Consider the following 15,684-nt stretch of genomic DNA (forward strand, 5'->3'; position numbering starts at 1 on the left):
ACTCAGCGACTCAGTGACTCAGCGACTCTGAGACTCAGCGACTCTGAGACTTTGAGACTCAGCGACTCTGAGACTCTGAGACTCTGAGACTCAGCGACTCTGAGACTCAGCGACTCTGAGACTCAGCGACTCTGAGACTCTGAGACTCTGAGACTCAGAGACTCAGAGACTCTGAGACTCTGAGACTCTGAGACTCAGCGACTCTGAGACTCAGCGACTCTGAGACTCAGAGACTCTGAGACTCTGAGACTCAGTGACTCTGAGACTCTGAGACTCAGCGACTCTGAGACTCAGCGACTCAGCGACTCTGAGACTCTGAGACTCTGAGACTCAGCGACTCTGAGACTCAGCGACTCTGAGACTCTGAGACTCTGAGACTCTGAGACTCTGAGACTCTGAGACTCAGCGACTCTGAGACTCTGAGACGGAGGAAGTGGATGAAATGTTGAGACAGTTTGACGTTTAAGTGACGCCTCAGATTAAACTGTAAACTTTTATAAAAACTTCTTTACCTTTAAACTTGTTTTTATTCCAAACGCGTTGTTTTTGTATCACACTGTAAAAGTGTCTGTGACCAGTGATGCAGCGTTTCACCACCGACGCATCGTTCATTAAGATCTTACTTCAACGTCACAAACAGCTGAAATTTATTACTTTAAAAAACTGGAGACCGTCGAGTCTAGAGTCCGACTTTTTTCTTAAAGATTACGATTTTTTTGGCACAATCTTCCGACTTTTATCCTCAAAAAATTGCGACTTTTTTTTCAAAATATTGTGACTTTTTCTTGAAAATTGCGACTTTTTTGTCAGTCTTCCGAATTTTTTTTAATATTACGGCTTTTATTCTCAAAATATTCCGACTTTTTTCTTGAAAAATTGCGACTTCTTTCTCAAAATATTGCGACTTTTTTTGTTACAATCTTCCGACTTTTTTCTTAAAATCTTCCAACTTTTTTCTTGAAATATTGCGACTTTTCTGTCACGATCTTCCGACTTTTTTCTCAAAATATTCCGACTTTCTTTATGAAAATTGCGACTTTTGTCCCGATCTTCCTTTAGTTTTCCCCGGTGCAGATAAAATGACGTAAAGAAGTGAAACAGCTCCCGTAGAGAAAGAAAAGTCTCAGTCGTCTGCGTCTGAACACGTTTTTATTCACTGAACCTCAAAATCACAGAGAAGTCGATTAAAATCGTCAGATCTCATTTTTTTAGGTTGTTTTGTGTTTTGTGTTTTTTGTGACTGAATTATTCAGTGAAGCGCCTGAAAGACTGCACCGCGGGGCTGACGGCGCCCCAGTCGCCAGGCTTGCGGTACTCCCCCTTCTCCAGGAAGTACTGGCGTCCGCGGTAGTTGGCGTGCTCGTAGAAAACCCACCAGCCGTCGAAGATCTTGCAGGAGTGGATTTCCCTCAGTCGGAACTTCTCCAGCACAGACGGACAGTCCTCCGTGGCCTCGAACGCCTGACCCCCGAAGTCGGCCTTCTCATACAGCTGCAGCTTGTACTGGGTCCCGCTGGTCTGCAGGGGGGACGGGGGAACGGGGGAGGACACGGGAGGACACGGGAGGAAGTGGGGGAGGACACGGGGTAAAGAAGACAGGTAGGGGGAAGAGAAAAGGGGGAGATGAGATTTGCATCGCACCAAAGGACGAATATGATTAATAATCGAGTTCATCGTAGTTTTTTATCACAAAATTAGATCAGTGACGACCGACCAGAGGTGTTTTCAAGTACTTTACAGTAATAAACAGGTAAAATAGTTCATTTAAAGTAATAAATAAACAGTTAAAATAAATAAATAAATATTTAAAATAGTCTAAAGTAATAAATAAAGAGTTAAATAGTGCGTTTAAATGAATAAATATGTGATATAATGTAGTATTTTAGGTGTGGGACGTGCAGATGTGGAGGATCTGAACCCGTGCATCAGATCACTCACTTCCTTCACACCCGTCTGTTTCCTGTCGTTATAGACAGAGTGTAACTGCACGTGCAGATGTGGAGGATCTGCACCCGCGGAAGCTTCTAAAACACTTATAAACAGAGTAAACTGCACATGCAGCTCTACACACTGGACGGCTGTGTGACCGTAGCGTCCCTGCCTCTGCTGCAGGCTGTGGGTCAGCTGATCATAAACACACCGGCCCACGTATTGGTCTTCATTGATAAAGCCCTGCAGCGGCGTCGACACCACATCATGACCTCTGTGATGGTGGTTTTACTCTCCCCACCCCCACCACCGTGTTTCTAACCAGCGCACCGAACGCCTGACTGTCAGCAAGCTGCCAGTGCATGGTGGCACAATTGTGGAAAACCACATGTTAAAGTGTCCTCTAGGAGCATAAACGTGTGTTAAAGTGTCCTCTAGGAGCCTAAACGTGTGTTAAAGTGTTCTCTAGGAGCCTAAACGTGTGTTAAAGTGTCCTCTAGGAGCATAAACGTGTGTTAAAGTGTCCTCTAGGAGCATAAACGTGTGTTAAAGTGTCCTCTAGGAGCATAAACGTGTGTTAAAGTCTCCTCTAGGAGCATAAACGTGTGCTAAAGTGTCCTCTAGGAGCATAAACGTGTGCTAAAGTGTCCTCTAGGAGCATAAACGTGTGTTAAAGTGTCCTCTAGGAGCATAAACGTGTGTTAAAGTGTCCTCTAGTAGCATAAACGTTTGTTAAAGTGTCCTCTAGGAGCATAAACGTGTGCTAAAGTGTTCTCTAGGAGCATAAACGTGTTAAAGTGTCCTCTAGGAGCATAAACGTGTGCTAAAGTGTCCTCTAGGAGCATAAACGTGTGCTAAAGTGTCCTCTAGGAGCATAAACGTGTGCTAAAGTGTCCTCTAGGAGCATAAACGTGTGTTAAAGTGTCCTCTAGGAGCATAAACGTGTGTTAAAGTGTCCTCTAGTAGCATAAACGTTTGTTAAAGTGTCCTCTAGGAGCATAAACGTGTGCTAAAGTGTTCTCTAGGAGCATAAACGTGTTAAAGTGTCCTCTAGGAGCATAAACGTGTGCTAAAGTGTCCTCTAGGAGCATAAACGTGTGCTAAAGTGTCCTCTAGGAGCATAAACGTGTGCTAAAGTGTCCTCTAGGAGCATAAACGTGTGTTAAAGTGTCCTCTAGGAGCATAAACGTGTGTTAAAGTGTCCTCTAGGAGACTAAAGGTGTGCTTAAGTGTCCTCTAGGAGCATAAACGTGTGCTTAAGTGTCCTCTCACAGGCCGACTTACAAAGTGGACCATCTTGCAGGAGCTGAGTCTGTCGTTGAGGCCCATCCAGCGCTGGTAGTCCGGGTACTCCCCCCTGGTGAGGACGTACTGGTAGCCCATGTAGTTGGGCCTCTCGTACACCACCCAGGCCCCGCTCTCCACCCGGATGGAGTTGCAGCGGCTCAGGTAGGCATGGAAGTCCGAGCAGTCGCTGTCGCACTCGTAGCGCCGGCCCTGGAAGTTCTTGTCCTCGTAGAAGACGATCTGTGGAGAAAACTGCAGGTTTCACATCGTCCGTGTCTCAGAAAGGTCCGATGTTTGATTCAGCAGAGGGCGGATTTCTAAACTGATTACTTTACTTAAGAATATTTATAATATTATATATACAATACATTACCAACACTGAGAGAATAAAGAATAAATATAGGAAATAAAAGTACCGTATGTTCAGTATGCTAGGAGTCTAAACGTGTGTTAAAGTGTCCTCTAGGAGCATAAACGTGTGTTAAAGTGTCCTCTAGGAGCATAAACGTGTGCTAAAGTGTCCTCTAGGAGCATAAACATGTGCTAAAGTGTCCTCTAGGAGCATAAACGTGTGCTAAAGTGTCCTCTAGGAGCATAAACGTGTGTTAAAGTGTCCTCTAGGAGCATAAACGTGTGTTAAAGTGTCCTCTAGGAGCCTAAACGTGTGTTAAAGTGTCCTCTAGGAGCATAAACGTGTGTTAAAGTGTCCTCTAGGAGCATAAACGTGTGTTAAAGTGTCCTCTAGGAGCATAAACGTGTGTTAAAGTGTCCTCTAGGAGCATAAACGTGTGTTAAAGTGTCCTCTAGGAGCATAAACGTGTGTTAAAGTGTCCTCTAGGAGCATAAACATGTGTTAAAGTGTCCTCTAGGAGCATAAACGTGTGCTAAAGTGTAATAATAATAATAAAAATAATAATAATAATAATAATGTGTGCAGAGGGTCCCTGTGCTCCAGTGGACCCTCCCCTGCGTGGCCCGTGTGGCCTGGACTCACCCTGCCCATGGTGGATGTGGATGCGTGGGTCAGAGGCGGTGCTGTGGGGTCCCCTGAGGTCCGGATGGCGCTCTGGGCCCTCGCCGCTGCCTTTTATACCCACGGTAACAAACAGCGGCGGCCGAGGCCCGAGGGGAACAATCGCTTTGTCATGAAAATGAGATCCAAAAATTGAGTCAGTGATTCCAGTGCTATTCAGTTTTTCCAGAAACGCGAGGAAGGATTACGGCATAAAGGGCGCCGCCCCCCCGCCCCGGCCCGCGCACCGTTACACATGCCAGCTCCACCGGCGGGCTCCGCCAGCGTGCCCCGCCAGCGTGCCCCCACCTGGAGAGGACCTGCACACTCAGGACTTGTTCTGCCTCATGGAGGAGTCCAGAGAGAGCAGGAAGGACTCAGACGCCTCGTCATGACGTCAAACACTGAAACCACGCTGGAGAAGCTCCGAACGAGACAAACGACCTCCACTTCAGTCAGACGGGGACTTATGTGTCACACATCAGAGGGGCCCCACAGGAAGGGGCCCTCACAGGAACGGGCCCTCACAGGAACGGGCCCTCACAGGAACGGGCCCCCACAGGAACGGGCCCTCACAGGAAAGGGCCCTCACAGGAAAGGGCCCTCACAGGAACGGGCCCTCACAGGAAAGGGCCCTCACAGGAACGGGCCCGCACAGGAAAGGGCCCTCACAGGAACGGGCCCTCACAGGAACGGGCCCTCACAGGAACGGGCTCTCACAGGAACGGGCCCGCACAGGAAAGGGCCCTCACAGGAAAGGGCCCTCACAGGAACGGGCCCTCACAGGAAAGGGCCCTCACAGGAACGGGCCCGCACAGGAAAGGGCCCTCACAGGAACGGGCTCTCACAGGAACGGGCCCTCACAGGAACGGGCCCTCACAGGAACGGGCCCTCACAGGAACGGGCCCTCACAGGAACGGGCCCTCACAGGAAAGGGCCCTCACAGGAACGGGCCCGCACAGGAAAGGGCCCTCACAGGAACGGGCCCCCACAGGAACGGGCCCTCACAGGAACGGGCCCTCACAGGAACGGGCCCTCACAGGAAAGGGCCCTCACAGGAAAGGGCCCTCACAGGAACGGGCCCTCACAGGAAAGGGCCCCCACAGGAACGGGCCCTCACAGGAACGGGCCCTCACAGGAAAGGGCCCCCACAGGAACGGGCCCTCACAGGAACGGGCCCTCACAGGAAAGGGCCCCCACAGGAAAGGGCCCTCACAGGAACGGGCCCTCACAGGAACGGGCCCTCACAGGAACGGGCCCTCACAGGAACGGGCCCTCACAGGAACGGGCCCTCACAGGAAGGGGCCCCCACAGGAACGGGCCCTCACAGGAACGGGCCCTCACAGGAAGGGGCCCCCACAGGAACGGGCCCCTGTGAGCGGCAGATTATCATTTATTGAGTTTTTATTACAGTTTTAAAAACACTGGAGCCAAAACGACACGAACATCCAAACTCAAACTCGCTTCATTCAAACGAGCAGATTTGTGTTGGTTTAGTTTTTAAAGTGAAACCTGCAGGTTAATCTTTATTTTTACTAATTTAACTCTTTCTGTTCGTGACCTTTTGAAAAGTAAAAGCAGGATTTTTGATGTTTTATGAAACACACGCAGGAGAAAGCGTCGTGTTACTAAAGGAAGGAGTCGTCTTCACTGTCGAACGTACGATCGTGGATGGTTTTACAGAACGCTTCAAACTGTGGAGGACACACACAGACACGCACGCGCACACACACACGCTTTACAGTTAGAAACATTCAGAAGAGAGAAAAATGTGATCATCTCAGGGGCAGCAGCTCCAGCAGAGGACCCCAAACTTCCCTTTCCCGGGCCACATTAACCAGCTCACAGTTCACACGCTTGGACCTGGACCTGGTTCTTTGGGTCCTGACCTGGACCTGGTTCTGTGGGTCCTGACCTGGACCTGGTTCTTTGGGTCCTGACCTGGACCTGGTTCTGTGGGTCCTGACCTGGACCTGGTTCTTTGGGTCCTGACCCAGCTTTCAGGACCACAGGTGAGGGTAGGAACCAGGACTGAGGGTAGATCCAGAGCTTTGTCTTCCTCAGCTCTCTTTTCATCACAACGGTGCGGTAGAGCGACTGCAGCTCCGCCCCCGCTGCTCCGATTCTCCGGCCAAACTCACGCTCCATCGTCCCCTCACTCGTGAACAGGATCCCGAGGTCCTTGAACTCCAACATGTGATCAGTGCGTTTAAAAATCTGTGCAATCCATAAATATTCAGTTCTAAAAATTCAACAGCTTTTATTTTGAAAATCCGACAACACACATTTACTTCCCAACCCAAACCCATGAACACAAACCGTCTCCTTTGAGTCAAAACTTTATTCTTTTTTTAATAATTTGAACAATAAAAAAGTGTTTTGTCTCCGTAGAGAGACACACACACACACATCTACAGCAACAGTCTCTCGTGTGTGACGGCAGTTTAATATTTTATCATCAGGAACATCTTCACTTCCTGTGACCGACAGACTTTAATATACTTTGTCCCGTGCGCGCCGGTGTGTGAGGACGGCGTGCTGCGATGAAAGAACGCGTGCAAACAGCAAGAAAATCATCTCTTACACTAAAAACATGTGAATTAATACAAAAATAAACAGATTTAGAAACGATCTGATGTAAAGGAGCCGTTCCTGAAGAAGAATGAAGTATTTCAAAGATCAATAATTAGAACTGAACTCTGAAAACAAACAGATTTAAGTCACGAACAGCAGCGTGGAGGTCTCGTGGTCGTCCCCGTCGCTCTGGACACTGAACTCAACATGAATGAGGTTCATGTTCCTCTTCATAGTTATTTTTATTTAGATTCTTTAAACACAAACAAACACTTTGACCCGAGCACGAACACGTCCTCGTTTATTCAGCGTCTACATTCGTCCGTCTTTAAACCTTTGTACAGGAAATAGAACGGCGCCCATGTGGCGAGCGCTCGCCGCAGCTTGAGGTAAACTCCTGTAACAGCTCACGCTCTGTCGTACGCCTCGTTCCCACCACACGGCCCGGTTCGGTTCAGTTCGTCGCACATTAGAACGGTTCTTTCAGCGTTTACGTTTTCAAAAGCTGTGGATGGAACCGATAGATGCGTTCTAATAGGTCTCGTTTTCCCGTCACGCCTCCGGAGGCGAGGAGCGGAAACTCTCAGCTGGAAACTCTTCAGTCCGCTGGTCGATGCCAACGTTCCTCTGCGTCATCGGTGGAGAGGAAAAACTGCGTAACCGGAAAAGTAGAAACTAAAAACACGCTGCGGATCGACAAACGCTAACAAACGCGCCTTCAGCTAAAGTGTACCTCTGTGTACGTTTGAATGCCTTCACCGTGCTGCCTCGAGCTAACCACTGTTAGCCACGTCCGCCTGTTAGCATCTCTCCTGGATTTCTATGTTAACAGTTGTTACAGATTAAAACTGTCTCATGGATTATTGAGGATTAAAGTGCAGAAAAAGACCCTGGGGTGATTTTACTTCGTCGTGTCCGCGGTGGAAACACAGACAGATGTGGTGTTCAGGTACGCGTCTGTTTGCGTGACTGAAAGTGGAAACGCAGCTTAAAGTCGTTACATTAAGGAGCCGCTGTCGCCGCGTGTTTCAGTGCGTCTCCTTGTTCCTCCTCGGCTGCACGACGTCGAGCCGTGAACCCAAATCTGAGCTGAGTCCAAAAATGTCCCTTTTAAAAAAAGCTCTGCGGCGCCGTGACGCAGACGCTGCACCCTGTGCACCTGTGATGTCGTCTCACCACATGCCGATCCACTCCCTGCGTGTTGACTTAGCTGCCTTTGCTGAAGAAGGACCGGAAAAGCAGCTTTGCACTCAACAACCAGTGGCAACGACTCAGCTGCAGACAATAATACTCAGTAAACAGACGCTGACGTCAGTGAGACCCCGTGGGATCTGACCCCGTGGGATCCGTGCGCACGAAGCATCAACAGGCCATCGGCGACTGTCCCACCGCCCGCCCGCTCCCATGGACGTGTCCGCTGTCGTTAGCTCGGCCCGTGTCTGCTGCCGTGGGCCCGTTGGCGTCCCTTAAAGACGCCATGGCAGGCGGGATGAGGCTGTCCAGCTCCTGCCGGTGCCCCGTCTCCAGAAGCCACTCGTGGAACTTGACCTCCACCAGCTCCTGGAACTGACGCTTCTGCTCCCTGGAGAAGGAACGAGAGGTCAGTCACAGCAGAGCAGAAGAGGTACGACGGCAGAGGAATGCACAACACACACACACACACACACACAAACACGCACAAAACACGCGCACACACACACGCACAAAACACACACGCACAACATACGCACACATGCACAAAACACACGCACACAGTAGTAGTCAAGGATGAGTTGTGTCTGAGCAAAATGGTAAAAACAACATTTCAATAAAACAAGCAATATAAAATGTCTTCCACCATCTTTCTTTTGTAAGGTTTAGTGTAATCACTCCCTCACTCAGCTCCAGCCTCTGATCCTGGATCAGGTCTCGGGCGCAGCAGCTCCAGCATGGACCCCAAACTTCCCTTTCCCGGGCCACATTAACCAGCTCTAACTGGGGGATCCTGAGGCGTTCCCAGGCCAGTGTGGAGATCTAATCTCTCCACCTGGTCCTGGGTCTTCCCCGAGGCCTCCTCCCAGCTGGACGTGCCTGGAACACCTCCCTAGGGAGGCGCCCAGGGTTCATCCTTACCAGATGATCCTGAACCACCTCAACTGGCTCCTTTCAACACAAAGGAGCAGCGGCTCTACTCCGAGTTCCTCACGGATGCTGAACTTCTCCCCCTCTCTCTAAGGGAGACTCCAGACCCCCTCCTGAGGAAACACACTTCACACGCTTGGACCTGGACCTGGTTCTTTGGGTCCTGACCTGGACCTGGTTCTTTGGGTCCTGACCTGGACCTGGTTCTTTGGGTCCTGACCCAGCTTTCATGACCACAGGTGAGGGTAGGAACCAGGACTGAGGGTAGATCCAGAGCTTTGCCTTCCTCAGCTCTCTAGAGCGACTGCAGCTCCGCCCCCGCTGCTCCGATTCTCCGAACAAACGGTTCAGAACCCATCAGAGGGTTTTGGCTCCTGTGACCCGAGCGCTCAGGGTCAGCGCTCAGGGTCAGGTGGAGCGCAGAGCCCCTGCAGCGTCACTCAGCTCCATAAAAACCACATTCACATTGATTTCTGGAACTTTCCACTGACGGCACGCTGGCTAATGCAATATTAAAACTTATTTCTGCACATGCACGGTGTCAGGGCTGGAACTCTGCTCCGGCTCCGTCCAAGCTTTGAATATCTGTCGTCACGGCAACGAACGCTAAAGGCACATTTCAAAAGTTACTCAGCACAGTTACACATTTAAAGGGCCGTCGACAAACACTCCTTCATGTTTGCTGAGTAATCGTTTAGTGACACAAAGAATCGTCCAAAGCAGATTTGCTCACGAGCGTCTTGGTAATGAGTCGATCAGCACCGGAGCGTTCAAAGCTCAACATCGCTCAGCGCTCGCTCCCAAAACACAAACGAGAGTCGTGCTTCACTCTCATGAAACTGTAGCCGGAGAGTCAGACCCAGTTCAGACGGAGACCAAACTCTAAAGTGGCGTTCTCCCTTTTTACTCCGCGTGTAGACGAGCGTCTGTGGGGGGACTCTGCTGCACACGGTGACACTAACGTGTGTAAATGTGATGTCGTGTGCACGTCCGGTGTGTAGGTGGAGCTGTGAAGCGCTGCCACACAACAGCACCCAGAGCTGGTGCATGCTGGGAAACGTGCTTCTCCTTCTCTCCCTAACAGCGGAGAAGCAGGACGCCGTATAGTGAGACAGGGATTGGACCTTGGTTACAAAGTCTGCTCTGTGCTCCGTCCAAAAAACGACTGAAGAGTAGTAATGTAGTCACTTTTTACTGCAGTAACTGTAACTAATTACTATCTTTTGATGCGTGTTTCAGTTTTATAGATATAAGAGATTAAGTATGAATAACGAGGCGTGACTCACTTGTTCAGCCGCGCCTCCATCACCGTCTTCTGCCACTTCTGGATCCTCTTCTGCTTCTCATCCACTGCGGTCTGATACGCGGCGGGTAATCCCCCGGGCACCTCACACGTGTCGCCCTCCATCTGGAAAGGCACGACCAGCGCGTGGAACTCCGCCGGGGGCAGCAGGCGATAGCAGGCGGGGTCTGCGCCAGCTGACGCGTTGAGCGAGGGGTTGGCGAGCCCCTCGGTCCCCAGGAGCAGCGGGCGATCCCAGGCGTTGGGGACCACGGCCAGCCCCACGCTGGCCATGTGATCCTCCAGGGAGGGGTAGAAGGTGTGGAACGGCCCCAGTGTGATGTCCGTGTTTCCAGGGAGGAGCAAGGGCCGCGTGGGCGTCAAGGCGTGGATAGTGCAGCGTGAGGAGACTCCGACGGCGATCCTGCCGGCCACACACACCACCCGCAGGTTCTGGCAGCTGTGGATGTGGACGCTGGTCTCAACGGGACCCAGAACCACCGTGCAGTCGCGGCACTTGTCCACGCTGACTGACCTGAAGGAGCAAACGCAACCACACCTGTGACAGATGAAGTGCGACCGTGAAAGCCCCTGACGGCAGCGTTAGAGGGAGCGGACTCTACCTGAGAGGGGACAGGAGGTAGATGAAGGCGTCGCAGCAGCGGTGGATTTTGATGTTGGCGCCCGTCAGCTTGTCCGAGGTTTTGGCCAGAGTCTGTTTGAAGACTTGTGACATCAGCACCATCTTACTGCCGGGTGAAGCCATGTGGGTGTTTCGGGCTATTTTGGCTCTCTTCATGGCCCCCTCCACTAGAACAAACGGAATAAAGTCAAAGAAACGTGGACAGACGGACAGAAAATAGACTATAACTAGGCTGCGTCTTAGAGCGTAACTCCGGTACAATTACGTGCTGCTTTACCCGGACTCACAGTGTGACTCCTGGTCATTTCCCAAACGATTGTGCACATATTGTACTGCAGACTATTTAATTTCTAACATACCTGGTGGTTAGAATGATTGGTGGGAAATGAAGAGGAGTTCCTCTGTAAGTTTCACTGTAAAACGCGGGGAAATTAGTGGGGGAAGTGAGCGAGAGTTACTTGGTACTTGTGCGGAAGAAGCAGGATGTGCGTTAACCAGAGTTACGTGCTAAGACGCAGCCAAGTTACGCTGTAAATGCACAAGGGAAACAGGGGAAGTGAGCAGGAGTGACTCTGTACGTGTGTGAAATAAGTGGCAACAAACGCAGACAGTGAGCTTTCGGTACGCTCTGAGTCAAGGCCGTATTTCGTACAGGAAACGCAACATAAACCTGACTCCAGGCGATTGCAGGATACCTTGCTGGGCCCAGGCGAGCTTCTTGCCTGAGCGCAGGCAGGCGGTCATCCCAAAGGGGTTGAGTGTGAGGTTGTGCTGCAGACAGGAGAGCAGTTTGTGCAGAGGGAAGGAGCGGCCGACTGTGGAGAAGCCGGCCGGAGTCTGGAGCGGACCTCTGGTCAGCAGCCTGTGGACCGGCTGAACCGCTCTGCCCTGGCCCGCCGAGCCCTCCAACAGCAGGCCCAGACTCCGCACAGCATCCAGGGAGACCTGCAAGACACCGGTGTGAGGAACAAGCACATGTAACTGGCTTTTCTTTTCTCTTCTACCCTTAACAGGACGGATTAAAGCTGCTCTGAGTTGCTGACCTGACAGTCTCTGAGCGCCTGTCCAGACTGGGACAGTTGACCCGGCTCCACAAGCAGCTCCAGGATCTCAGCGAGGTGACTCTGCACGAACGACAGGTGAGCCTGATCGTCCCAGTTCTGCAGAACCAAACACAAACAACAGTGAGCGGCCAACCCACGACTGAGACGTGACGCTAACGTGTGCGCTTGTGCTGGGGAACAGGCGGTAAAGAGAAGTACAGAATATCAGTGAGTCATGCAGTAATGTTATGAGTCCGTCACGGTAACGAGGACCTTGTTCTGAGAGCTGGTCCTGGCCTCGCGGTCTGACGGAGAGGGCGAGCGAGTGCGATGACTGGGCCACTCTTCGCCGATCAGAGACGTGCGCAGAGACGCGCGGTTCAGCTGCTGGATGTAGAGGAAGAGGAGGAACTGCAGCGTGTCCACAGACAACTGGAGCGGAGAAGAGACAAGAGACGGACGTGAGGAACCCACGATTAATTTAGTCGTCACACCGTTTTGAGCCATTTTCCCCCGCCGCCGCCCTCAGTGCTCCTCCCAAAGTCATTTCATCTGTGCTTTCTTAGTTGTTTTGTCTCTAAAATGGTGAAAAACAAGGATCAGTGTTTCCCAAAGGACAAGATGACGTCCTCAGATGACTCAGTTTACTGCCTCAAGCCTTATTCAGGCGGGATTAGTCAGGGATTCGAGCCCAATGAGATCACGTTACGTTGTCGGGTAAACTGAGCCGCGTTTGTCTCTTTCTTTTGTCCTGACCTCGTCTCTTTCTGTTGTCCTGACCTCGTCTCTTTCTTTTGTCCTGACCTCGTCTCTTTCTTTTGTCCTGACCTCGTCTCTTTCTTTTGTCCTGACCTCGTCTCTTTCTTTTGTCCTGACCTCGTCTCTTTCTTTTGTCCTGACCTCGTCTCTTTCTTTTGTCCTGACCTTGTGTCTCTGCTGGTCCAGCTCTGCTCTGGACGAGCACTGGGAGAGGCTCTCGGCCCGCTCCAGCCGCTCCTCCGCGCTGTGGCCCGTGAGGAGGTCAAAGGTCTCAAAGTAGAGCCATGCCAGCTCTTCTGGAAGCTGCAGCTTTCCGCAGGCGATATGCCTCCACATGGGCCAGCCCAGGGCGGGGAAGCAGCCGTCCCGCGTTCGCACGTAGATCGCCATCTTGCGGAGATAGTGAAGGCTGAGCTTGGAGGGGGGCGCCACCTGCAACCACCGGCATTAAATACAGTTATTTAGAGTGAGATCCCAGCAGGAGAAGAGTCCCTACACACAAAACAAAGCACCAATGGGCTCCTTCCACTGTAATGGACTTTACTATGAGAGGAGCTGGTACAGGGGCCAGTAGGTAAGTCTTTAAAACACTCTTTAATAAACTCTGGCTTCACTAACTACGCTGATGACGCTTTGTTGTGTGTGTAGGGACTCTTCTCATGCTGCTGCAGAGGTTTGCTGTTATTTTCAGCAGCATTAGTGGTTAAAAAAGACCTTTGAATGCAGAATGAGGAGCGTATTCACCTGCAGGGCGCCCAGTAAGAAGGGCTCCATGCGTGGCCATACGCTCACAGCGTCGGCCTCCATGTCTAAAGAAAGAGGAAACACAAAGACAAAGTGTGACACAAGAGAATCATCACAGATACTCAGTTTTATCCTCAACACGACGATAAGAGACGATGTAATCAGGCTGACTGTACAAGTGCACGACATAAGTCGAGTCTGTGTGTGGTAAATATCAGTGATCAGTCGTTAACGCTACAAATTAGTCAAAGAATCGAGTCCATAAACATCACCATATGTTTTGATGATCAATTAATGGTCAAAGTTTCATTTTTTTATTAAAAAAAGCAGTAAATTCTGTTAAATTATTAAATTAACAATTGATAAATTAAGTTATTCTTTTTATGTTATATTTTGCTTTTTATATTTTTCTTTTAATACTCTATATTTTTTGTATTTTACTTTTTTTACTTTATATTTTTTGTATTTTTTAATAAATGTTTATACTTTATTTTACATTTTTTTATACTTTATATTTTTCTTTTTAGATTTGACTTTTTTTCATATTTTGTATTTTTCTCTTTATAATTTATATTTATTTATATATTTTACTTTTAATAATGCTGATACTTGAAAGCTGCTGAACTGTTTCATGTTCCTAAAAACAAAGACAATAAAGTTCTGTGTGTTAAAACCACCTCTAATAAATAAACAAACATAAGAACTAAAGATAATAAGTTTAATTTCTAATTATATAATTTAATTTGGGGGATAAATCTCCCGCCCCCGTTTGACGCTCCGATGTTCCCATGACAACCTGGCAACCTGCTCGTGTCATCAGCACCTGACCTGGCAACCCACCGTCAACTTTGACACAAAGCTAAAAAAAACAAACGTTAACGTGTAAAAACTCAATTAATGTCGCGGCTGAAGGATAAAGAAGCAGTTTAAATCTGTGTTAAAGAGCAAACTGTTGTTTTTATTTAAACTAAAGTTAAACTAAAGTGACGTTACAGCTGCTAACTCTCAGCAGCTACAGCGAGCTAACGATGCTAACGGGGCAGAGGCAGACCAACAGCCGTGTCTCTGCTCTTACTTTCCGCCGCTGTCTTCCCCGGGACTCGGTGTGTTCCGCCCCGGTGTGTCGCTCATAAGTGGCGGTAAAGATGAGAACCGGTCCGGCGGCGGGAGCGGTCTGTGGTGAGGAGGCAGAGCCGAGGATAGGACACTCTTCTGCGGCTCTTCCTATTTGGCGCCCTCCTCTCCTCTCAAGGCCTACATAAGGAGGCTGCGACACCGAAAATAAAGGTGAGCTGCGGGGTACGACGCATGCGCAGTGGACCTGTAGCTGCGTTGTTTGAGGGATCCACAAGATGGCGCCGGAAATACATGTAAATATTTTTTATATTTATTTTTTTTGTTTTATTTTATATATATAAATATACATGTATGTGTATTTATTATTCATATTTATTTCAATTATTTTGTTTATTTATATTTAATATATACACATATTTACAATGACATTTATTTATATTTATATTTGTTTTATGTTCACATATATTTATTTATATTTACATGTATTTCTCATACACTCAAAATAATTTAAAGGAAATACATGTCAATATAAATACATTAATGTATATTTATTTATTATTATATTTACTTATATATGTGTGTGTATAAATAAATAAATATAAATAATAAATATATGTGTGTATTTATTATTCATATTTGTATACATACTAACAGTTACATATGTTTATTAAGATTAGATTAGATATCTAAAGTTACATGTATGTATTTATGTTCGCATATATTTTATGTATTATATAAAAAATAGATGCAAAATGACCACAACGAGACACAAAAGGACCTAAAGTCTAATGTTAGAGTTTCAAAAACGACCTCACGTTTTTAAAAACACAAAAAAACTGCACCTTGACCTTTATTCATTCAAACTCATGAAATCAAAGAAAGACCCATTATATATTATATTTTAAATATATTTTATGTCAACTTTGACTTTAGATTTGATGTGTTTTTTAATTGTATCCTGTTCCTTTAATGTAAAAATGTTCTGAAGCAAAAACTTTTGTTTTTGAGTTTAAATTTCCTGATGAGGAAAAAGGCTCGGCCAGATGTCACTGCGCATGCGCTTTGCCCCGATCCACGGACTGTTTTTTTTTTGTGTCCCAGCCTCCTTCCATTAGCCTTGCCTCCTCTCCACTGGCCTGACAGGGGTTGCGCACGCACCTCGCGGGGGCGCGCTTCAGCGTGCACTGAGCGCCGTTTTAACTCTTTATAAAAC

General features: G+C 48.6%; 2 protein-coding genes across 2 annotated transcripts; both read right to left on the reverse strand.

The window, feature by feature from the left end:
* Nucleotides 1–1,245: 1,245 nt before the first annotated feature.
* Nucleotides 1,246–4,219, reverse strand: crygs2 (crystallin, gamma S2; the record flags this gene model as incomplete). The annotated part of the gene is made up of 3 exons (XM_083921116.1): nucleotides 1,246–1,518; nucleotides 3,214–3,456; nucleotides 4,211–4,219. 3 exons carry the CDS (start codon nucleotides 4,217–4,219, stop codon nucleotides 1,246–1,248), a joined length of 525 nt encoding a protein of 174 aa, XP_083777242.1.
* Nucleotides 4,220–6,660: 2,441 nt separating this feature from the next.
* tbccd1 (TBCC domain containing 1) lies at nucleotides 6,661–14,608 on the reverse strand. Its single transcript, XM_083921225.1, has 9 exons — nucleotides 14,470–14,608; nucleotides 13,395–13,459; nucleotides 12,816–13,082; nucleotides 12,165–12,323; nucleotides 11,892–12,008; nucleotides 11,544–11,793; nucleotides 10,829–11,015; nucleotides 10,210–10,740; nucleotides 6,661–8,384 (listed from the first exon to the last, which is right to left on the reverse strand). The coding sequence occupies exons 2-9, from the start codon at nucleotides 13,455–13,457 to the stop codon at nucleotides 8,165–8,167; spliced, it is 1,794 nt and encodes a 597-aa protein (XP_083777351.1). The 5' UTR covers nucleotides 13,458–13,459; nucleotides 14,470–14,608; the 3' UTR covers nucleotides 6,661–8,164.
* Between the last annotated feature and the right edge of the window lie 1,076 nt (nucleotides 14,609–15,684).

Source organism: Echiichthys vipera (assembly GCF_963691815.1).
Source record: "Echiichthys vipera genome assembly, chromosome: 10".
NCBI classification, from domain to species: Eukaryota; Metazoa; Chordata; class Actinopteri; order Perciformes; family Trachinidae; genus Echiichthys; species Echiichthys vipera.